Source organism: Myodes glareolus, unplaced genomic scaffold (assembly GCF_982192425.1).
Source record: "Myodes glareolus unplaced genomic scaffold, mMyoGla1.1 HAP1_SCAFFOLD_83, whole genome shotgun sequence".
NCBI lineage: Eukaryota > Metazoa > Chordata > Mammalia > Rodentia > Cricetidae > Myodes > Myodes glareolus.
The window spans coordinates 165,001-189,546 of record NW_028263244.1 but is presented as its reverse complement, the minus strand read 5'-3'; the positions used below and the strand labels follow the sequence as shown (position 1 = coordinate 189,546).

Below are 24,546 nucleotides of genomic sequence, written 5' to 3'. Positions count from 1 at the left end.
TCTCTAAGCACTGCAGCTGAAAATATCATAAGTTCCAGAGGTGAACACCACCAAAGTTGTGTTCTTTTTAACCATTCTGGTTGGGATAGCAAAATCTCCCATGCCAGCTGTGCCCGTGACCCACATCAAATGCCCGCTGTCAGTGCCCATCACCAGGAGCCACTTAGGTTATGGAAAGGATGGTGCTGAAGGACAGACTTAGCATAATGCGGCCCCCAAAGCAGGAGGGGCCACAAATAAGGTGCGGGTGCTGAACATAGAGACCTACTAACGCTGAGACTTGTGACTGTGCCACAAACCTGGAGGCAGCAGTGGTACCTGGCAAAGGTCCAGAAGGTGTCCTCCTGAATCAGGCTGTGGCTGCCCATGTGTCCTCTACTCACAGTGGTTCCAGGAGTAAAGGACTCCATGACCTTCTAAGTTTTCTTCTCAAACTGCAGGTATTGGACTGACCCACTCTTCCTTCAGCAAACGACACAGTGTCATAGAGCATGACTACTGCAGCATGAAGACACCGAGCATGAGCAGGACCCATAATGGAGAGTACAGTAGCAGCCCTTCTTCAGACTGACTCCTTCAACCGCCCCAGGTATGCACAAGGCAGCTACTGCATGTAGTAACCTTTATAGACATTTATAGAATGCCTCTTGCATGCTGTTCCTTGGAGTAGGAGAAAAGAGCAAGTAAAAGATTGAAACATCCTAGAAAGTGAAAGCTGGGGCCACTGGGATGGGTTGTCATGTAGAGGGCATAATTGGTACAGCTCAGTGGGTACAGGGCTTGCCATCCATCCTGACAACCTCAGTTCAATGCCTGGAATCAAAGTGGGAGGAGAGAAACAACTCCAGAGAACCATCCTCTGACCTCTACAAGTGCTGCATGGCATCTCCCCCTGCCATCCCCAAGTAAATTGGTGTATTTTTAAAGGGGGCAGGAGAGATCACTTGGTGGTTGAGTGCTTGATGCTTCTGCATCAAGTTCCCAGTACCGGGGCTGGAGAGATGGCTCAGGTGTTAAGAGCATTGCCTGCTCTTCCAAAGGTTCTGAGTTCAAGTCCCAGCAACCACATGGTGGCTCACAACCATCTGTAATGGGGTCTGGTGCCCTCTTCTGGCCTGCAGGCATACACGTGGACAGAATATTGTATACATAATAAATAAATAAATAAATAAATAAATATTAAAGTTCCCAGTACCCACTGAAGGCTCAGAGCCATTTCAATTCTTGGGATTCAGTGCCCTCTCTGGCCTGCAGGAGCACCTACATTTATGGATACATTCCCCCACCTCCCACCCAAACAAAAACAAAAACAAAAAATCCAAAACAACAAAACTCCACACCATCTTGTATTGGCTCCTCCCTTTTGGAATCTGTCTGTTTTTTGCTTCACTCTTTGTCTTAGTCATGATTATTATTGCTGCTATGGAAAACCACAACCCAGAAAAAAATAGCAAGTTGGGAAGGAAATGCTTTATTTGTCCTATACATCTATAGCGCTGTTCATCATTGTAGGAAGTAAGGACAAGAACTCATACAGTGCAGGAACCTGAAAGCAGGAACTGATGCAGAGGCCATAGAGGGGTGCTTCATACTGGCTTGCTTCCACTGTCTCAGCACAGACCAGCAAGATCCAACTATGTCACAGTCTCACCCATGGCCCCTTTTTTCCCACCACTCTACAGTCCCTCCCTTGTCCCATTCTCCCCTCACCTCCTAGGCCCAGCACTTCAGTCTCTGATGGAGACTGTCCTGGGAAGAACAGAACCACCTCCTCTTGGAGATCCTCTGGCCCCATTATGCTTAACCCCTGGATGGCCCCTGGGCTCTGGGAACTCTCCCTTTGGACTGCCCCAGCTGTACAGACACAGCCTGCTGCTCCCCTTCCCAGCTCTGCTTCATATAAGTACTAAAATGTCTCTGCAACCTTTGTCTGTTCTCCTTTGCTCCTTGTCTGCCCTTCAGATGCTCTGCTGCACCCTCTGATCACAACAGGACCCCAACATGACCCTTCTCCTGAACCCAGCAGCCCACAGCAGCCCAGGTCTTAGAGCCACCAGCAGCTTTGGGCCCAAGACTCAGGACTCCTTCCTCCTTAGATTGTCACTCCAGGCTGAGACAGGTTGGCCTGCTGCTGGGTCCTTCCTCTCCTAGGTCTCAGTGCCTCTGAGCATTCCTGGGCCCTGTCCCTCACTGCAAACCAGCAGTAGCTGCTGCCTTCCTAGCCCTTATCTTCAGTCATAGCTGCCCCATTGGAGCAGCCTGGGTCTCACTGGGTTTTTAGTGTGCCTTTTGGCTTTCATCTCAGAAGTGGGGAAGTCTGCATGATTCACTTGTGGTTGCACCTGACTGTGTTGTGCACTCACACTCTGGCCTCACACTCTCCATGAGATTCTCCTGCTCCCCAAATGCTGGGGTGACATGTGTGCTACCATGCTGGATAGAAAATAGGTTCAATAAAAGACAAGCATTTGAGATCCTGGCTACTTCAATAGCAGGGGCACCAAAGTTGAGTGCCAAGATGTCTTGGACTATGTCTAGCAGTAGGGGTCTCCACAAAGACTCTGTCACCCTCAGGACATGGCTATGTTAATAAAACTAGGCAGTAAGCAAACCTGTCAGAGGTTACAAATAAGACTGCCAGGCTGTGGCCACTCAGTGGCGGATGCTCACTTGGCATTGTGAGGGCCCACGCTTCATCCCTGTCATCACAGTAAACAACACATCTGCTTGGGATGTAGCTCAGCAGTTGGGTGATTGCCTAGCATGTGTGAGGACCTGGGCTCCATCCCTAGGATTAAATTCCAACACCCACAAAACCACACCCAGGTCCAGCGATCACTGTCAACAATGAGGGCCTGAGTACAATTCTCAGTACCCTTATGGTGCAAGGAAAGAAACAACTCTCCCAAGCTGTCCTTGACCCCTACATGCTCCTACCACCCCCCCCAGAAAGTGTAATTAAGAAAATCAAGAAGCAGGGCAGCTGCTAGCGCACACCTTTAAACCTAGCACATGGGAGACAGAGGCCAGTGAGTTTGAGGCCAGTTTGGTCTACAGAGCAAGTTCCTGGACACCCAGAATTGCACAGAAAAACAAAACAAAGTAAGAAGAAGAAGAGGAGGAGGAGGAGAAGGAGGAGGAGGAGGAGGAGGAGGAGGAGGAGGAGGAGGAGGAGGAAGAAGAAGAAGAAGAAGAAGAAGAAGAAGAAGAAGAAGAAGAAGAAGAAGAAGAAGAAGAAATTGGGTCTGAAGAGCACTTGCTGCTCTTCCAGGGGATCTTAATTTGTTTCCCAACACCCACACTGGGAGGCTTATTTCTCGTTTCCCAGTGCAACTTGTATATGAGTCCCTGTGTCTCTGGCACCCATTCACCATGGGGAGTGCATCTTCTTACGAGGAATGCAGATCTGACCTCCAGACCTACGACTTCAAGGGGCCTGTTCTGTGTCCATTAAAAGGTGAATTTTAAAGGGCCCCACCTGCAGGGAGGAAGGGAGTACCACTTAGAATAGAGACTGTAGGAGAGCGTTCTTCACATACAGAATGCAAGGCAAGTCCAGAGGTCCTACTTAGTATCTCCAGCCAAGGGGTGGTGTGAATGGGCGTGGCTTCAAAAAGTCCCTCTATTGCCTGGCAGGCTTCAGAGCAACCTACATGTTGAGTCCTAAGCTGGGAATGAGGAATGGCTACTATAGCGCCCCGCTGCTCACAGCTCTATGGATCTTACAGACAGGAATGTGCCAACTACACAGGTATCCTCAATAAACTCTCAAAGAGAGCGTGCCTTTCAGGTGCCCCGCCTGTCCTACCAAATCAGCTCTTCAAGAATCCAGAAGTAAGGGCTCAAAGTATTGCAGAGGATGAGGTGCTTCTGGGATGAGCTTCAGGGAGCGGTGGGCAGGCAGATGTTCCGATGTGCAGCGGCCCCAGCACTGCGGTGCAGGGTGGCAGAGGCCCATGTGAGCTCTTGTGGTGGTCAAAAGCAGAGACCTGAGCCAGCCAAGGATGGGCACGAGAGTGGAAAGCAACCTGAGAAATGCTCGAATACCAACGAGGGAGAGGCTATTGGGTTTGGGGTGCTATGATGGCGGTTGCAGGGAGGATGTGGCTGTGGTGGCATCTGGATGGTGGCAGAATCCGGGCCTGTACCAGGAAAAGGGACACCTACACACGTCCGAGTCGTGGGGTGTACAAGAGGCCTGCTGGGGACTCAGAGAACAGGACAAAATCTGTGGCACTTCTATATTAGGCGTGAAACTTGCAAAAGCTCGGCCTGGAAAGCCACCAAAGAACTGCTCCTAAGTGGGCCCAAAGAGGGGAAAGGAGGAGGAAAGAGCTCCATCAGCCCAGGAGATAATGGGGTGCAGCCTCTGGAGAATCGCCTCCTCATTCCTCCATTGGTTAAACACAGCACAGGCTTTTCTTTCTCCTGCCCTGCAATTCTGGTGGTGGAACTTAGAACATTAAGCATACTGGGTAAGTGTTCCACCACACCCCCAGACAGGTATTGACTACGCTTCTCCAACAAGTGCAAAGTCTGGCTTTGACCTCCTAGTTGGGAAAAAACCCTCTTTCAAGTCCATCTGGTGACTGTGTGGGTCAGACCGGGACTCAGGACTCCTGGTTTTACTCCCCTCCTGACAAGGAGGCACCCCTTCCCTCAACTCTTTAAGGTAGCATGTGCTGGGTGTGTCCAAAGTCCAATCCAGAAAGACCTGCTTGTGCCTACTTCTTGGCTGCCTCCCAAGAGCAGAGCTGAGCCAGCCGAGATCTCCTTATGCCTCAGAGGTACAACTACTGTTCCTTTATAAGGAAAGAATGACATTTCCACCAGGCAGGTCCTGATAGTGACAGGCAGCATGCATTATAACTGGGGCAGAGTTGGGGACACAGGGATTAAGGCTTGGAATGAGGGGAGTTTATTATGATTCCTGTGAAGAGGGGACTAACTCTAGCCAAACATGGAAAGCTATGTCAAGGATTAACCTGTGATGACAAGAGCAGAGACCCCAAAAATCTGCTCTTTGGGACACTTGCTGTGTCCCCTGCTTTTGTTTGTCTCAACTGACTATTCCAGTCAACTACCAGGACAGTGTCCTTGTTCATTTCTATTTTCCCAAAATGGACTCAGGCAGGTTTTGGCTTTGGAGATGGGCCTAGGATTTCTAGAACCAGGCAGGAAGTGTGGCTAGGATGCTGGGTTTGTGTTGTAGATCTTATCACATGCAAAGCCCAGGCTTCCTAAGTTCCCCAGGAGATGAAAAAGACAAGTGCTTTTCTAGAACCTTATCGTCTACAAAAGCTCTTAATACAAATTTGGCTGTCAATCTGTCCTGATGCTGGGTCCTTCTTGACTCCGGGGCCACCCTTTGCACTATGTGATGCTGTAGTGTTTCCAGCTTGCATCATAATGAGTGTGGTGACCAAAGATGATGACAGTTTTGCGTAGAATGGGCCACATGGAATGGACTGAAGGTGAGAATAGATGCTGTGTATGAAGTCTGGCTACAGTACCTACTGGTCTCAGTGTATCTCTGGGGCATCTGCAGGAGTCAGGGGAGAGGTGAGGAGTCAGAGGAGAGGTGGGGAGAACTTGGTTTCTTGTGGTGGTTGCTGGGTGTTAGAACGGATTGCCCATGAGTGACCATGGAAGGAATGCCAGCTGAAGCAGCCTGGGAGACACAGTAGGGCCATTGTCTCTCTAGCTCTTGTATCACCACTAACCTGGGTTTCTGGATACTCGGTCCCCATCTGGGGAGAAACTGTCACTTTTCTTGCTGGGTTAGCTGTGTGAGGCTCCATTTTCAGAGGTTGCCTGATCACCATGCCTCTCATAAACTGCATTATTTTCTCCACAGTCCCAGGCCCCCAAGGTACCCATCTTTTTCCATCTGCCTACTGTAAAGGTTTTGTCTGTGTGTGCGTGTGTGTGTGTGTGTGCGCGCGCGCGCGTGCGCGTGCTCTTTCATCTCCATTGCAGTCCCATCTCTGCCTGTTCCTTTTGACAACTCCCTCACCAATTGCTGCTTCACCTTAGTTGGGGAAGGTCACCTACACTGGGGCTCATCCAACTGATGATCCTCTCTCAGATGCGACTCACCCCATGTCCAACCTACCAGCACTTTTTGTCTTGGAAGTCCCCAATCCACCTGTGCTAGGAAGCCCCTGCCCGGCTCATCATTCAGCCAGGCTCTCCCAGCCATGGCCTCCTCACAGAAAAAGCCAGCCCTTCTCTTTTGCCCTTGTGGTCTTTCAGTTTGTCCTGACAGTGTCTACAGATCACAGTTTTACCCATGACCAGCATGGATTGCAAATACTCTAGAACTAAGAACTCTGCTATCCTAAGTGTGTTCCTGTGCCCTCCCTCAACCCAGACTCCATGGTGGCTAATTGGACTGTGTCTTTCTGATGCTAAAGTCCAAATTCAGTAAAGTGGAGCCTGATTTGCAGCAGGATCTTGTAGAGATCAGAAGTTGAGGCCACACTGGAGTTAGTTGATCTCCTCATGGACAGCAAGGTATGGATAAAAGAATATTCCAAATACTTGGGTGGGATACCAGGGAAATCAAGGTTTTGAACTCAAAAGTCCTGCTGACCTTGCTCATTTTTATTACTAATCCGCCCTCTAGTGGCAGTCATTGGTTGTCAACCTGACTGCAAAGGAATTAACTAAAACACAAATGACTGGGTACAGTTGTGAGAGATTTTTTTCTTAATTAATTTATTTGATTTGGGAAGACACAATTCTATTCAAGGCCACAGGAATTGTGTTGTCACTGGCTCCTCACAGACTGACCACACAGAATTTAGTCACAGGTAGTCAAAGGGCACCTGAAACTTCCAGCCAGAACTCTCAGTGTGAGCCAGTAGGTCTTTGGTTTATCTCACTCGCTTATTGACTCTTGCTCTTAGACACTGCCAATCTCTTCCTCTAGCATAAGCACTGCCTAGCCCACTGCTGTTTCCGTCCTCGACAGACAAAATCTATATATTTTATTTTAAGAGGCAATAACCAGAAGTCTCTTCCCCAGCACCTTTGCTGGCCTTTTCTTTGGTGCATCATATCTCCTTCTGTGCCTTTTCTCCTGGGGCACAGGCGGAGCCAGGCTCTAAAGTGGATGCACTCTGAATACAATCCATGGGCTGGCCAGACACCTGGATGATATCAGAGACTAAGCAAGCATCTATGGACACAACCCTGGGTTTGCCTCTGATGCAAGAGATTATTGTTTTCAAAGCCACCAGGTAGTTGCTCCCTTGTTTTCAAAGCCACCAGGTAGTTGCTCCCTTGTATGTTTCTTGAGGAACAGTGTTCTTTCTCGAGCTCATGAATGCTTGTGATTTGTTAACAGGCAGTGTCCAGAGGGGAGCTTTGCTGGGTTGATCAGTGTTTGGATTTTTAAAATGTTGGTAAATTCAAAACTGGATATATTCCGAATAGAATCTGTGGTCCTTTTGTGAAAAACCAGTTTCATGAATGAGAAAATACTAAATGAACTAGCAATATTGAACACTAGCTCAGTAGATGTTTCATCCCTTTGGTGTCATTACTTCATGCCTAAATAATCCTGGTGGTTGATGTTTTTCCTACTTCGTTTGTGACTATTCTTTGGAAACCCTACTGCTTTAGTCAGGTTTTCCAGAGACCTGAGACTAGAAGACCTAGAGATATATTACACTGGTTTAGAGAAAAAATAATTTTGCCAATTGTATAGATCTTGTGGAACAAATAACATCAAATGAAAAACAGCTGTTCCTGGTTGTAGATGAGCAATTTAGACAACCAGGGATTTGGAGGTGTGGCTACCTCCTCCAGACTAGTTAGATCAACCCTAAGTGACTTTGTTAAGGTATGCTGTTCCCTGTGAAAATAAACAGGTGATAGTGCTGGTTAGAGGAGAGGAAGAGGTAGGACTCCCTCTGCCAGGAAAATTTCTTTTAAGTCTTGTCTTAAACAGAATGGGTTCTCTTGAAACTAGCAAGCTTCTGTAAGAAGTCTGTGAAGTTCTCTGTTGCAATGAGTTCTAGCACTTAGAGTTAATGAAGTATTGCACCGTATTCAGTCTTGCACCCTTCCTCATGTACTGGGCTCTTCTCCTTCTTGAAGCACTCCAGGTATCCCAGCTCAGCTAGACAAGGCTGATGATACAGATTAATCCAGCCCTGGAAAAGGCAGAATTGAGAAAACCTTCCTATGAGAGGTAAGGAACTCTTCTTGACAACTGGTTGAGGCAGTGGCAGAGACCCTGCTGTGGATTTAGCCAACAACAGAGGCCATGTTCCTTGGTGAGTAGTGTGCCTTTGCAGATTTGGTTTGGGAGAGGGGACAGAAGAGCAGAGACCAAAGCTCTCCTCTTTTGCCAGGCAAATTTCAGAGGGTTTTGTGGACAGGTTTCTTCCCAATGACTGGTTTATTCTTGTCAAGCTGTTCCTGGAATAGATATGACTGCTGAGACTCTAGGTGAGTCAGAGAGTATATGTGTGGAGGTGGGTGACAACCCAGGGCTTTTAAAAGCTCAGCTAAAGCAGGAGAGTAGAAGTTTGACTGGCTTAGCCTTTCTCTGACTTTGTTTTGCAGTGCTTGGTACTAAACCTAGGCCTTGTAAATGTTAGATAAGTGCTCTCCCAATAAACTATATTCCCAGGCCTTCATGGGAACTGGATAAACATATTTTCAATCTGTAGTCTTCGGGCCTGCAAGTGCAGTGGTCTGAGAATGGTGCATTTAGGTTCATACATTTCACTGTTTAGTCTGTCCTTGTGCAACTGTTTGGGAAGGTATGACCTTGAGGAAGGTGTGTCACTGGGAATAGGCTTTAAGGTTTCATAAGCCCATATCATTCTCAGACACTTCTCTCTGGCTCCTGCTTGTGAACCAAATTGATACAAGCTTTCAATTGCTGCTCCTCCACATGGCTGCCTGCTGCCATGCTCACCACCATGATGGTCATGGAATCATGAGCCCAGATTTAAATGGTTTCTTTTGTGAGTTTCATTGGTGCCAGTGCCTTATCACAGCAATAGAAAAGAAACTAAATAAAGCAGCAGGTGAAGGCACTTACCACCAAGCTTGATGTCCTGAGTTGAATTCCTAAAACTTAGATGTGGAAGGAGAGGACCAACTCCCACAAATTATCTTCAGACCTCCACACATGCCCCGTGACATACATGTATCCCTACATATATAAACAGAATCCTTAGATAAATAAATAAATTTAAAGAAGACATATTGTTAAAATTGTCTTAAAGGACTTTAGGGCATTTGAATGTTGAGAGTAATATTTAAATAATCTTTTGACCTTAGAACAAAACATATGACTACTTACAGATTGTACATTTGGATTTCTCAGTAATAGTTGTAGTTTTAGTATAGGTATCTTTATCTGCTTTGCACATTTATCTTTATTAATGATAAAGTATAGTTTTAAATTCTGTTTAAACATTTTTATAGTTTAATAATATGTGGTTGTATTTATCATGTGGCCCAATATGACATGCATGTGTCCCACATGGGTGATTACGTGTGACTGGTTGTCATATTTCTTTCCTCGGTTGTCATTTTTAATTATCTTATTGTTCTAAGTTATATGGGCTCTCCATATGTAGATTCAGGTCCTGGGGATCTGATTCTTTCTTCTACTTCCATGTGCACCAAAAATTCATGTGCTGCTGCACAGATATGCATGCAGGCACAGCACCCATGTACATAAAACTAAAGTCTTAAAGTAATAGAAACAATTAAAATCATTGTTGGAAATGCTATCCATTTTTAGATACAATATTTCTAATAATGAAATTACTATTCCATTCTTTTAAAATAAGAATAACAATAAATAAATGATTGTTTTCATGATTCTGATGCTATTTATACTTCAAGAAACATAATTTATATATTTTATAGTATTTATTTTGAATGAATGCTTCAACATAATTATTAACTGAAAAATGTAGGAACCTTTCATAAGGGACTAAGTTGTAACCAAGTTAGTTCACATTAATTTTACGTATACCACAAGAACATAAACGATCATTTTCCTTAGCCAAGTTTATTTTCCTAGAATATACATAGTCATAATCTTTAGCTAACTTCACTGTCCAGGTTCAAGTAAGGGTTTTTCCTATATGATAAACAATCCAGACCATTTAGACACTTTTCATCTTTGCTTTTTTCTTTTATCCTTCTTTTTTTTCCCTTGGTTTTTGAGACAGGGTTTCTATGTAGCTTTGGAGCCTGTCCTGGAAGTAGCTCTTGTAGACCAGGCTTGTCTCAAACTCAGAGATCTGCCTGCCTCTGCCTCCTGAGTGTTGGGATTAAAGGTATGTGTCACTACCACCGGACTCTAAAAGATGATTTTCAATTTGCACCATGGCCAAATAATTACAATATGACTTTTAAATATTCTCTACCAGAGTTACTTTGAAAGAAACTTACAGTCAATAAAATGTATTACTTGTCAAGTAAACATGATATTTCAAAGATATTGAGGTGAAAAGAAAAGCATGAGATCTAAATGGGAAAAATAGTAGTGACAAAGCAATTTTATGAAGTAAATAAGGATATTGATTTATTAGTGTAACGAAAGTCTCAGTTATTAAAATAAACATTTTCTGTTATAAAATTTGAATGTTTTATTTACTTTTCTATTGCCATAACAAAACATCACGAGCAAGGCAACATATAAGAAACTTTTATAATTTAGGGCTCATGGTTCCAGAGGGTTAGAGTGTATGACTATTGTAGAAAGGAGAATGACATCATGAAGACAGGCATGATGTTAAAGCACAGAGTGTAAGCTAACTGGAAATGGTATGGGAGTTTAAAATCTCAAAATCTATCCCCTAGTGACACACTTTCTCTTAACAAGAACATGCCTTCTCATTCTTCCCAAACAGGTTCACCAGCTGGAGACCAGTCATCGAAATATCTGAGCCAATGGGGGCCTGTTCTCATCCAAATAATACAATGAATATTATTATTAATGTATTTAATTGCAGGTCTTGCTTAATAGAGAAAGTGAGAAGCAGGAAAATGTTTACTGTGGTGCTGGAGAGATTAGCTGGCTCAGCAGAAAAGAGCACTGACTGATCTTACAGAGTTCCTGAGTTCAATCTTCAGCAATCACATGGTGATTCACAGCCATCTATAATGAGATTTGATGCTCTTTCCTGGCATGCACTCATAATTAAAAAAATACATAAATTAAAAAAATTTAAAGAAAATGATGACAGTTTGTATGGGAAGATGAAGACTGACTTAAGAGGCAAACAGAGGAAATAGCATGATGGGACTGGGCTCAGGTCACCAGGTCAATAAGACACCACATGTAGAACTTTTGAAAACTCGTTTTGGCGCTTGCAAAAGTGGTGGCATGTTGGAGGCTTGCCACAGCACCTCTCTTCCCCAGTGACAGATACTCCTCGAATATTTAGTTCCAAGGTCTCAGTGACCTCATTGAACAGCACCTCACACAGTGAGGGGTCAATACTTCAGCTGCCAAGCTTTTGGGACACCATGCTACTACCATTTCTCCAGTCTCAAGTTGGCACATATTCAGGATACTTGGTCTGTCCAGCAGTTAGTTCTTACCACCCTCCCGTTTTCCAATATGCCACAATGGAGCATCTATCTGCTCTTCTTCCTGGCACACTCATCTTTGTACAACAAAACAGATGATAACAAGCTACTTTTTCTCCAAGCAACCAGCCTTCTCAAGGAACAAATGCCTGAGGTCTCCAGGATGGCAGTTAACTGCATACCTCTCCAGCCACACCTCCCATTGAGGGCAAGCCCACCAACTCCCAGCTTGCCTCCAACACATTGCCCATGCTTCCAGGAAGCAGCCATATATGAACTGGCAGGAGTCTGGGATGTTTGGGTGAAAGCTTCACCTCAGTCCCTGGCATCCATATACCCAAAGAGCCTGGTATGTTTGATGGAAATTCCATTCCAAGCACCTGGCATCCATATACAGAAAGAGTCTGGGATGTTTGGGTGTAAGTTTCATCCCAAGCCCCCTCCCCTGGGAGTTTACTTAGTTCAGACTCCACCTCTGAGAAAGCCCACCAAATGATGACTCCCTCCCCAGAGATGTTCAAGACTACTCCCATAGGGCATTTAAATTGTACCCCAGAAAACAAGCACATGGTTTTCCGTTCTTTGTGCACTTAGGAAAATAATAAAGAGATGAGTACTTATTGTTTCTTTTTTTTAGATTGTTTATTTTTCTTGAAGAGGTGAGATGTTGTTTTGTCACTGAAAGAAGGGGTGCATTCCCTGATCTGTTGTGGACTTTATTGTCCAGGAACAGTGTATAATTTAAGATGAAAATTTAAAAATGCATGTTTTCTGAAAAGCTATTTTCTTGAGATAATGTTGAATAAAATAATTCTGAAAAAAACTTCATATGTTGTCCACTTCTTTTTTTATATTTATTTATTTATTATGTATGCAGTGTTCTTCCTGCATGTGTACCTGCTTGTGAGAAGAGAGCACCAAATCTCATTATAGATGGTTGTGAGCCACCATGTGGTTGCTGGGAATTGAATTCAGGACCTTTGGAAGAGGAGTCAGTGCTCTTAACCACTGAGCCATCTCTCCAGCCCTGTTGTCCATTTTTTGAGTATTGATAGTGTTTGTTCTTCTTCCCCCATTGTGTGTATACATGTAATGTGCATGTGCCCATGTGTTAATAACATCAGTTACCATCAGCTAACATTTCTTAATGCTCTAAGGGACATTGTAGGTAATTCTGTGCTGAGAAATGCAGGAAAAGTATAAGGGTCAGTATTTGCTAGTGAAAGACTGGATAGTCTATATTTAAGAAATTTACAAGTTAATATTGTCCATTGTTAATGTCTGAGATGATAAAAAATTATTATTAAAAATGTATTTTTTATGTAAGTAGAAACATCAAAAGTAAATAATTGAAAAAGTGTGTACTTTGCTTGTTCTTTAATTTATAAATCATACTTTGTTTAAAGATATAAATATGTATATATTTGACTCATGGAGAGATTAATTGGATATATATAAAGAACTCAAGAAATTGGTTATCAAAAGAACAAATAATCCAATAAAAAATAATGGGGTGTAGACCTCAACAGAGAACTCTCAACAGATGAATCTAAAATGGCTGAAAGACACTTAAGGAAATGTTCAACATTGTTATCCATCAGAGAAATGCAAATCAAACCACTCTAAGAATGGCCAAAATTAAAAACACAGATGATACCTCATACCAGAGGGGATGTGGGATAAAGAGAAAAGTTCTCCATTGCTGGTGGGTGTGGAAATGGTACAGCCGCTTTGAATATCAGTATGGCACTTTTTTGTTTTTTGTTTTTGGAGACAGGGTTTGTCTGTAGCTTTGGAGCCTGTCCTGGAAGTAGCTCTTGTAGACCAGGCTGGCCCTGAAAGCACAGAGATCTGTGTGCCTCTGCTCCCCAGGGCTGGGATTCAAGGTTTTCACCACCACCACTACCACCAATCATTATGGCAATTTCTTAGAAAATTAAGAAATGGGCTGGAGAGATAGCTCAGTGGTTAAGAGCACTGACTGCTCTTCCAAAGGTCCTGAATTAAATTTCCAGCACCTACATGGTGCCTCACAAGCACCATTAATGAGATCTGGTGCCCTCTTCTGGCCTGCAGGGACATATACAGGATACAGGCAGAACAGTGTATACATAATAAATAAATACTTTTTAAAAATTAGTAAAACAATCTACCTCAAGACCCAGCAATACCACTTTTGGGTATATACCCAAAAGATGCTCAGTCCTGCCTAGTCCCACCCAAAGGATGCTCAAGGCCAGCCTGATCTACAGAGTAAGTTCCAGGGCTGTTTCACAGAGAAACCGTATGTTACAAAATAGAAAAACACAATCGAGTTAGATGAAAGAGAAGACAAAAACAAACAAACAAACAAAAAACAACAAAGGAAAAGCACGAGAAACGTGAAATAACCATAGATAAAATAGCACACTTTTATAAGTCCCATAAAATGTACATTATCAGAGCACCGGACTGAGCCCCCCAAGATCCAAATGAGGAGCAGAAGGACGAAGAAAATGACGAAGGACTGCGAGGGATGCTATCACCCACTGATACAAGGGGTCGGATCTAATGAGAGTTTACCAAGGCCAGTTGGACTGCGACTGAACGAGCACGTGATCCAACCAGATTCTCTGAATGTGGCCGGATTCTCTGAATGTGGCTGGACTGGAGTCTTTCTGAGAAGCCATTGACAATGACACTGGGACTAGTTTCCTCTGCATATACTGGATTTTGGGGATCCAGTCTGTTTGGATACTCACCTTCCTGGACCTGGAGGGAGGGGGGAGGAACTTGAACTTCTCACAGGGCAGGAAACCCTGACGGCCCTTAGGGACAAAGAGGGAGGAGGAGAGGGAGGGGGGGAGTGGGAGGGTGTTGGGAAGAGGGGCGTAAATGGAAACTTTTATAATTTAATAAAATTACAAAAGGGAAGAAAAAAAAAGAAAAAAATGTACATTATCAGAGACCATAATACATATGCAACATTTGAGAGAAAAAGAAAAAAAATGCCCAGACAAATCATTATGAGACAAGCAGCCTGCAAAATGCCATTGAGTTCTTTTGTGTTGGCCATCTACTGCTGGGCATGGGGTGTCTCCTTAACAGTGGTTGTTATACCCAGTGATACTCTGCAGAAAAAACTAATTTTTACTTTGTAAGTAGTGCAGTGGTTTGGAAGAAATATCTGCTGTCTTAGTTAGGGTTTCTATTGCTCTGAAGAGACACCATGACCATGCCAACTTTTTTAAAGGAAAACCTTTATTTATTGGAACATTTTCAAATGTTTAGTCCATTATCATGGCAGGAGCATGTTGCATACAGACACACGTGGTGCCGGCTACATTTTGATTAGAAGGCAGCAGGAAGTGGACAGATATGAGGCTGAGTCTTGATCATGCTTCCTCCAACAAGGCCAATCTAATTTCTTAATCAGGGTTTCTGTTGCTGTTCTGAGATAACACGAGGCTTGTCCTGGATATTAATGGTCACTGTACTGGAAAAAAGTGATTATCTCTCTCCTAGCAGGTACAAGCGACAATTTGGTTTTAACCTTTATAGTAGTGTCTAAAAAGCATTTTCATGTATTAAATCATTTATTAATTTAAAAAAATACAAGAAATTAAAATGTTAGATAAAGCAACAATTACCATATCTAAATTGACAAAGCAAACCAGTAGTAGGCTAGTAGGCAGAGATCCCCAGAGAAGGCACCAGGGTCAAGGGTCAGGCCACACTCATTGACATACTCTGAAATCCTATGAGCTTTGCTCATGCTTATTTATAGGACTTAGTTTGCTTGGTGTCCACCATTCCCTCAGTATCATAAACTATTTTCCAACTCCTCTTTCATGGGGTTCCCTGATCTCTAAGTTCTTGAATTTTATGGAGATGTCCTCTTTTTAGGGCTTAGTGTTCCAGGTGCTCTCACTCTCTGCAATTCCTGCCTGTGGGTCTGTCTTTGTTCCCATCTGCTGCAGGATGAAGCCTCTCTGACGATGGCTGACCAAGAAATCCATATATGAGTGTATCAGAATATCATTAGGATTCACTTTATCAATATGTTTCTTTTTTGCTTTCTTTTAGACCAGTATTAATTCATTTTCCAATAAGTTCATAGACTGTTGGTTGATGGAGGGTAAGTATATGATCAAAATATTGCATTGTGGCTCCCTCTTCTGGCCAAAGGTTGTTATGTGCTTGTCCTGTGAAAATGAGGATGTTCATACCAAGTATGATGTAAGATACCACCTGTGGTAGTAAGAATTTGGTGCACCTGAGCAGTGTCTTCTCCCACATTTACCTTGGCCCACAAGAAAGCAAGTTTCCTCTCAAAAAAAGAAACCCAACCTTAATCCTAAAAGAAAGTAACATTTGTTCTCCCTCTACCTGGCAAAAATCCAAAGGTCTTTCAGATCATTGAAAAATCTAGAGAACCCAGGTCACTGAGTGGCATTAAACAACTCAGGTCAGTGTCTTCTGTCTAGTCCAGTGTGACACTGTTCTCCAAATAGCCAACTAAAAGTTGTGTTAGAAATGTAGTCATTATCGTGAATCCCACAATCAAATGGCAAATGTTATAATGAGCAAATAGGATCATGATTGTTTGTGATTGTAGGACACCAAAGAGAACCTGCCTGGTGTGGTGGTGCCCACTAGTAGTTGGAGAAATCAAGGAGGATAGAGGCAAGCAGGCGTCAGGGAGTAGGACATCCTGGTCCACAGAAATTGCTCTAGTCTAAATACCAATGAAGTAAATCTGTTCCAAAATTCATTTTTCAATAATTGACACCCAAGATGAACATGTCATTGCATATATTATAGTGTCTGTCTCTTCTGCCTGCAGAGTGAAAGATCAAACTTTATCATTGCTAAAAGAATGGTTATGACAAACTCAGAAATCCGAGCAACCAGGATGATAAGAACAAAAGTGACTGGAACTTTAAGATAAAAATATAGCCAGGCCAGGCACATGCCTTAAATCCCAATACTCAGTACAAGTAGGTGGTTCTCTGTGAGTTCCAGGCATTTTGGTCTACAAAGTGAGTTTCTGAACAGCCAGGACTGTTGCACAGACAAATCCTGTCTCAAAAAAAAATGTAACCAGGGCTGCAGGATGGCTCAGGTAGGGCTCAAGGGCATTTGACTGCTCTTCCAAAGGACCTGATTTCAATTCCTGGCACCCCTTCAAAAGGCAGTTCACAATTGTTTATAATTCTATTTCCAGGGAATTGGACACCCCTGGGAAAACACCATAGCCCATTTTTTTTTTCAAAAAAAAGTAAGATTTTTTGGAAGCCAAAGTAGATGATATCATACTATTACTAATCAAAAACAGAACCAAAACCAAAACAAAGCCAAAATCAAACCCCCAGTTAGGGCTGGAGAGATGGCTCCACAATTAAGAGAATCTCCTGCTTTTCAATAGGACTCCTGTTTAACTCCCAGTACTCACATGGCATCTCACAATCATCTCTAAGTCCAGTCCAGGGGAATCCAGCATCCAACATCGTCAAGTCCAGTCCAAGGGGAATCCAGCATCTAACACCGTCATATAGATATACATGCAAGCTAAACGCCAATGTAGATAAAATTATAAAGTTCCTTAAGAAGAAAATAAGCAGGGTAAAAAGTCTACATTTACTTTGTTTAGACATATAACTAAGTTACAGAGTATAAATTAGACATCCTTAAAAGTAGATTTTAAACCCTAATATTTAAACTCAGAATAAGTGCACAAGTACACTTTGTCCCTAATATTTCAATTCAACATAAGTGCATAAGTACAGTCTGCTCTTATTTGAAATTAAAAAGAAAAAATATCACTAGGTGGTAATACGAAAAAGAAATGCTACTAGGTGGTAGCAGCTCACACTATTAGTCTTAACACTCAAAAGGCAGGTTGCAAATTTCTGTTATTTTGGGACTGACCTGGCCTACACAGGGGTAGTTGCAGAACAAGCCCCAAAGGCACAAGGTACAAAACACAAAGCAACTAGAGAAGTTAACTGTTTATTGGTTTGCTGGTCTCTGAATACCCATGCAGATAGAGTTCTCTTACGGTTATGGTGAGCAACTTTGCCTACCATTTCCCATCATGCAACTCTTTCTATGCAAATTAGACTATTGTTGATCATTCTGATTGGCTGCATGATTCTGACAATTTTGTGGCCCGAGGAAAGAGAAATTTACTGGGTTTTCTGCAAAAAATGCTTCTAGCAACTTGGTTGAAGGTTTAATATGTGCCTCATCTGTGTTTTCTCCCTCCACCATCATTTTATTATTTTATGTGTATAAATGTTTTGCCTTGCTTTTTATCAGTGGTTGAAGCACATGCTTCCCCGGTTTTGACAGAGCCCAGAAAAGCAGGCTGAGCTTTAACTCACAGAGATCCACCTGTCTGAGTCTCCCAAGTGCAGGGATAAAAGGCGTGAGCCACCACCACCGGCTTTGCTTGTATTTTTTGTTGTTGTTGTTGTTTTTGTTTATTTGTTTTTAAAGATTCTGTTTATGTATGTGTTCCTGGCTGTTCTAGAACTTATTATGTATAATAATTTTATCTTCAATTCATACAAAGCTGCCTGTCTCCCCAGTGTTGGTATTAAAACCCTGTATCACCAAGCCCAGCCCAGAAGCCTTTTTATCCCTTGAGACAGTGTTTCTCTGTGGAACAGCTGTATTGAAACTTGCTCTGTAAAGCATGCTGGCCTCAAATTCACAGAGATCCAGCTGCTTCTGCTTCCCAAGGGTTAGGATGAAAAACATGCACCACCAGTGCCCCAAAACATAAGGGATCCAGAATGCTTTATCTCCAGCATTCTAGGACTCATTAAGTACATCAGGCTGAATTGCAAATCAAAGATCCACCCTTAGTCAGCATCCTCAGTGCGGAGTAGCTACCACACCCATCCCAGGAAATAATTTTAAGGGAATGTTAGTAAACTCCTGAAAACCCCACCCACCTCTGTGACTAAGCAATCAGAGTGAGCCATGCTTTGCCTTTCAATGTTATCAACAGACGTCATCAAAGTACTTAACATTTGACACGTACATTCACCAGCACCTGATTCTACCCAGCACTCCACTATCAGCTGAAGGCTCCTGGAAGGAGTATGCGGTGTCTCAGGGAGATTGTGCCAATCACCAAAGATGTCTTCCAGGACAATGATGCAAGTAAGATACCTGCATATACTGATTGCTGTAATAGCTCATTATATAATTTATAAGGCAAGTGAGGTGCATGCCGGGTGACCTAATTTGATCATTTCTTTGTGTATTACTATTGTTGCCTGCCTGTCCGTGAAATTTTAAGAGTATCTGCAAGTAGTTTCCTGTGTTAATGCTTTGAAGAGTAAGTTCGCGGTTTCTCTTCTTTCCGGTTCCGTGTCTTTCAAGTTTATTCGATTTTATATCGTTTTTAAACTGGAATTCATTTTATCTGCTAGCCAGTAAATTCTATGGAATGTGTGTGTGTGTGTGTGTGCGTGTGTGTGTGTGTGTCTATTAGTTTAGGTGTAATGACTGTGCTTCTATGTATTCAGAACTCTGATCCTTTCAAGTGGTTGTGAAGTTTTTTCTGTCCTAAGTGAAAATGTTCACAACAGATCCGTATTCCACGACTGTTTTCATTTTCTCTGACTCGGTATTTAGTCTGAGAAGTAGGTGCCGGGGGTGTGGGGAGTGGTGTGGAGAAAAAGAACTGCAAGCAAGCAAGCAGGCAAGCAAGCAGGCAAGCAAGCAAGCAAGCAAGCAAGCAAGCAAGCAAGCAAGTAAGCAGTGGCCAAGGTGAAGTCTATGTCTTTGAAAGGAGACTCGGATGGCAGGAGACTGCCTGCCATGGCCACCTCCCTCCCTCCCTCGGTCCTCGGTCTCCCTCAGTCCCTCGGTCTCTCCCTCTCACCGTGCTCTAAGTGTCGCAGCCCCTCGACTGGCCCACTTAATACTGTCACTGATCGTGGAGACGCACTCTTTGTTTCCCGTGAGCCTCCCTCCCTCCCTCCCTCCCTCTCCACGAGGGAGAGCGATTGGCCTGTTTTCCTAGCTAGCTGCCTGTGGTCTCGGTTTCTCCTTTCGTTTTCGTAGCCTGAGCGTCCGTGGCTCCTCCCGAACGTCCGTCCCGGCCAGCCCGCGTTCACCCATGTTCGGGGATGGGGTGTGGGGGAACCGACGACGGGGAGTCCCCTGCCCTGTCGTGGGTGCGTGTCACCTCCGGGCGTGAGCGTGGGAGGACACTCTGTCGCGCCAGAGAAGGCTCGCGCGCCGTGGCCGAGCGAGCGAGCGAGAGCGAGCGAGCGAGCGAGCGAGCGATCTCTGTCGGTCGGGTGGGTCGTCGGGCGCCACCTAGCGGTGTTGGCCGTTTTGTGCAACGCTCCTGGTCCTCGGTCGCCGACAAGGAGGGCGAAGTGGCTTTTGTGAGGCGGAAAGAGTGACGAGAGTCCCGGCTGGCGGGCGGGCGTGTCCCGCGGTCGGTGTCGTGCTTGGGGACGGTCTCTGTGTAGGAGGTTGTGCCGGAAGAGTCGCCTATGGGTGCGTCTGGGATGGAACCGAACGAAAGCCACGGCTGGGGAGGGTGCCGGGAGACTTGAGCGGGTCGACCAGAAGGCTTGAGTCGTTCGCGTCGTCCCACCGCTAGGTGTCGGGTCCGGCCAGGCCCAGGATGGGTGAAGTACCCCGGCTTTCAAAGCTGTCTTTCCCTCGCCTTTTCTCTCTAAGAGAGAGAGAGCCCTGGGTCCCCGGCGACCCGAGGCCGAGAGGGGGCGCTGGTTGATCACGGCTCTTCCCCGCCGCCCGTGCCCGGACTCGTTGGGGGTGTCGGAGCTTTTGATTATTTTCCTCCTTGTCAGAACCCTCGGTCCTCGGCGGCGGGCCTCGCCATCCTGAGGCCGAGAGGAGGCTGTGGTCCCGGCTTTCTCTCCTCCCTGGTCCGGACTCGTTGGGGGTCTCGGAGCTTTATTTATTGATTGACTGATTGATTGATTGATTGATTTATATTTTTTCCTCGGTCCTCAGCGGTGGGCCTCGCCATCCTGAGGGCGAGAGGAGATTGTGGTCTCGACGGCTTTCTCGCCTCCCTGGTCCGTACTCGTTGGGTGGCCTCGGAGCATTTTTTTCTTTTTTTTCTTTTGTTTTTCTCCTTGCCAGAACTCTCGGTCCTCAGAGGCGGGCCTCGTCGTCTCGAGGCCGAGAGGAGGCTGCGGTCACGGCTTCTCTGTTCACTGGTCCCCGGTTTCCTGTACCGTCAGGTATTTTTTTTCTTGCCCTGCTCCATCCCTAGCGGCTGGTCGCAGGGTCCTCGGCCGGGAGGAGGCTGGGCGCCCGGCTTTGTGGCATGTCCACCTCGCTCTCTCGGTCCTTTCATGGTCATGAGGTCGACCAGTTGTTCCTTTGAGGGTCGGTTCTCTTGTTTATGGGGACATTTTTGGGACATGTCACCCAGCCTCACTTTCAGGAGTCCCCTGTGGTCTGTGAATTGCTCCCTGTACCTGGTGTCATTCTTCTAGTGGTTGCTATCTGTCCTTATTGTACCTGCAGATAGGTGCTGACACGCTGTCCTTGAAGTGGGTGACATGAAAGGACTCTGTAGGTTGCGGTCTCTTCCGAGCCTCGCTGGGTCGTTTTTCCCGTTTAACCCAACCTACGTGGCGTGTCAGGCGTTCCCGCTTCGTGGTTGTCACCCGTGCAGTTTGGATGGTGGGACTTGCCTCCCGGTGCTCTTCCCTTACCGTCCCGGTGCTTTTTTTTTTTTTTCCAAGTTTCTTTTGGGGATCAGATGGAGCTCCCGAGTCTCCACGGACTGGGTGGGTCCCCTGTGTGCCTCCCGAGTGCACTGTTTTCTCCACCCCCAGGTTATGGAGCTCCCGAGTCTCCATGAGGCCTTGGGGGGAAGGGTGAACCAGCCCGGCCTTCTGCTGCCTGCTTTTATGTGCCTCCCGAGTGCACACACCGCTTCTTCCCCGCGACCACCACCATTGTGTTTGGTTTTGAAGGTGGAGGTGTGAAGGGTTTTCTTTTTTTTTTCCCCCATCCCCAGGTTGTGGAGCTCCCGAGTCTCCATGAGGCCTTTGTGGGGAAGGATGACCCAGCCCGGCTTTCTGCTGCTTGCTTATGTGCCTCCCGAGTGCACACCTTTTCTTCCCCCGTGGCTGGCCCACTCCACCCCGCTTTTTTTTTTTTTTTTTTTTTTTTTTTTTTTTTTTGTTTCGTAGGTGGTGTGTGAAGGGTTTTCTTTTTTGTTTCGGAGTTGGTGTGTGAAGGGTTTTCTTTTTTGTTTCGGAGGTGGTGTGTGTGAAGGGTTTTCTTTTTTGTTTCGGAGGTGGTGTGTGAAGGGTTTTTTTTTTTTTGGTGGCAGTCGGTCGGGTCTGTGGTGCCCTCTCGCTCGCTTCTCCCCGGTTCCGCTTGTCGATCGATGTGGTGCTCTCGCCCTGTGTTCATTCGGGTCGGAGGCCTAAGCCGCGCCAGGCGAGGGACGGACATTCATGGCGAATGGCGGCCGCTCTTCTCGTTCTGCCAGCGGGCCCCGCGTCTGTCCTCCCCACCTTTGACTGGTGGCGTGTGGAAGGCAGGGGTGCGGTCTATCCGGCACGAGCCCTGTGAAAGCCCCCCCGCACTCCCCGCTGTGGTTCGTGGGGGCTCCCGTGAGGCGCGTCAGGGGCTCCGGCGTCTGCCCCCCCTCGCGCGTTTCGCTCCGCCCACCGTGTGTGGCCCGTGCGGCCCTCCTCCCTCCGAGCCGGGAGAGGGTTGGCCGATGTGTGCCGCGTCACACGCCCTTCCCGAACGGGCTTTGTGTGCGCGCGCCTCGCTCGCGATCCTCGCGGTGCTCCTGGAGCGTTCCAGGCCGATCTTCAGAGGTGCCCGGTACTGAGCGGCGGCGGCGTTTCCCGTTTCTCCGACGTGTGTGCCCTCCCGCGCGCGGTCCGGCCTTCGGCGGTGTTCCTCTGCGAAGGTGTGTGTTCGTGTGGGGGTCGAGGCGAGCGGTAAGAAAGAGGCTCTCTGCGTCCGTCCCCCCCTCCGTGAGCGGGGGACGATGAACCGTCTCTCGCAAGCTCCTGTGAGATCGGGCGAGCGGCCCACCACGCGCTGCCTTCTCCCGTAGGCTTTTGAGCGCCGTGTGGTGGTGTTGAGCTGTCGCGGCCGGCCTTTCTGTTCTTCTCACCGTTCGAGGTGGGTTTTAATGGTAAACGATTAGAATGCCTCCCCGTCCGGTGCAGAGCCGGTGGGTGGTGCCGGAGAGGCCTGGCTCTCGGGGGACCTAGTCTGTAGTTTATGCTTTTTCTCGGTCCGGTCCCCCCTGTCCGCGTTACGCTCAAGAATGCGCCCCCGGAAGGAAAAAGATAAAGACGAGCCTTTACCGATACCGCAGACCCCCCCGCCTCGCCACGCTCGAGATCATCGAGCGTCGTTTCCCCCGCTCTTGGGGCTGCCGCGGCCGGGGGCTCGTCGGGCCGGGTCCGTCCCGCCCGCCCTCAGCGAGAAAAGTGCCTTCTCTAGCGATCCGATGAAAGGGCGTGCTTGGGGTCTCCCGTCGGACCCGCCTTGGGTCGCCCCGGCCCGCCCCGTGACCCGCCCGATGCGCGTAGCTCTGGCCGGGTTCCCCTCGCCGCGTCCCGACTTTTGGGGGGGGAACCCGAGCGTTTGTGTGCCCGCTGCGGCCCGCGCCTCCTCGCTCCGAGTCCGGGGAGGAACCACGCGGGGCAAAAGAGAGCGTGCCGTGACGCCGGCGTGCCGTGCCGGAGCCTGGGATGTTGTTACCCGTGGTCGGGGGACGAAGGGGCCCGCGTCGTGCGCGCGCCCGAGCGCCGCGGGACCCCCCCGGTCACCCCGCTCCCCCGAGGGGGATGGTGCGCACGCCTCGGGGCGCGGAGCCGAGCGGGAAGAGCGGGGCTGGGTGGCGGTGGGCTCCCGGGTCCCACCCGTCCGCACCGTCCGTGCCCGCCGCGAGCGGTCCCTCCCGCGCTTCCCCGTCTTTGCCGTTCCCGCGTCCGCGGCCTCGCCGTGCGCGTCGCGTGCGTGTGTGTCGCTCGTTGCGGCGTGCCGTGTGGAGTCGCCTCGCTCCCCCTCTCCCCGGCAGCGTTCCCACGATCGGGGAGCAGCGGTGACCCGTCCCTCCTCGGGGCCGGGGATCCGGTTCTGGCGTCGCGGGCCCGTGACCTCTCTCTCGGGCGCGGCCTTTGGAGAAACGGCGGTCGGTCGTCTCCGGCGCGTCGCCGGACGCGTCGGGGCCCGTCGCCGCCGGAGGTCCTTCGGCGGCGGCGGGCGCGTCTGTCTCGAAGGCGGGGTCTGTGCGAGTGGGGAAAGAGGAGGCCCCCGCGCGTTTCGGGGAACCTCGCGAGGGGAAGAGGCTTAGCGGGCGTCGTCCGCGGTCTGCGTCTGTGACGGTGGGTCCGTCGGCCGAGGTGCGTCTGGGGACTCTTCCGGCCCCGTCGTCCGTCCTCCGGGAAGGAAGGGCGCTCGCGTCGCACGTGTGGGGGAACCGCCATCCGCGCCGGGTTGGGCGCCTGGCGGTGAGATACCTCTAGCGTGTGCGTGACCGCTGCTCTCCTCTGGTGACGGCGGCGGGGGCTCCGGTCGATGACTCTCCCCGTCCCCGAGGTCCGGCCCTCCCGAGCGTCGTGGGTCCGCGGTGCGCCGTCCCCCCTCACGTCCCTCGAGGGGGAAGACCGTCCGCGTGGTCGTCGCCTCTCCCTCCCTTCCGCCTCTCCCCGCCGCGTTTCCGAGCACGCGCGCGGCCCCGGCTTTTTTTCCACGGGGTCCCGGTCCCCTCCGCCTCCGCGTCTCGCCCGGGGGCGGCCGCCGTCCGCTTCTCCCGCCGAGCCCGTTGGCGCGGTCGTCGTCGCCCGCCCCGCCGGTTCCCGGTCTCTCCCGACCCCGCCCGGAGGGTCAGGGATCACCCCGTCCTCCCCGGCGTTGCGCCTCGCTGTCGCGCGTGTGTAGGGGGGGCCCGCCGCGGCCCCACACCCGCCCCCCGGGCCCCCGCCCGCGGCCGTCGGCCCGGAA

At 47.9% G+C, this 24,546-nt stretch overlaps 2 protein-coding genes across 4 annotated transcripts in view; one reads left to right on the top strand and one right to left on the bottom strand.

The window, feature by feature from the left end:
- Window positions 1–24,546, top strand: part of LOC148117067 (uncharacterized) — a 477,886-nt gene that overhangs the window by 434,402 nt on the left and 18,938 nt on the right. For 2 of the 3 annotated variants that reach the window (XM_087903239.1, XM_087903238.1), the window contains exon 1: window positions 21,815–22,495. The exons of the other annotated variant lie outside the window; for it this stretch is intronic. In XM_087903239.1, coding sequence (XP_087759365.1) covers window positions 21,959–22,414 — 456 coding nt within the window. In that variant the 5' untranslated portion in view covers window positions 21,815–21,958 and the 3' untranslated portion in view covers window positions 22,415–22,495. Of the gene's footprint in view, window positions 1–21,814; window positions 22,496–24,546 lie in introns of those variants that run through there. 3 annotated transcript variants of the gene reach the window in all.
- On the bottom strand, window positions 14,797–20,980 carry LOC148117071 (uncharacterized). Its single transcript, XM_087903237.1, has 4 exons — window positions 20,812–20,980; window positions 19,454–20,557; window positions 17,009–17,124; window positions 14,797–15,049 (listed from the first exon to the last, which is right to left on the bottom strand). The coding sequence occupies exons 1-3, from the start codon at window positions 20,978–20,980 to the stop codon at window positions 17,066–17,068; spliced, it is 1,332 nt and encodes a 443-aa protein (XP_087759363.1). The 3' UTR covers window positions 14,797–15,049; window positions 17,009–17,065.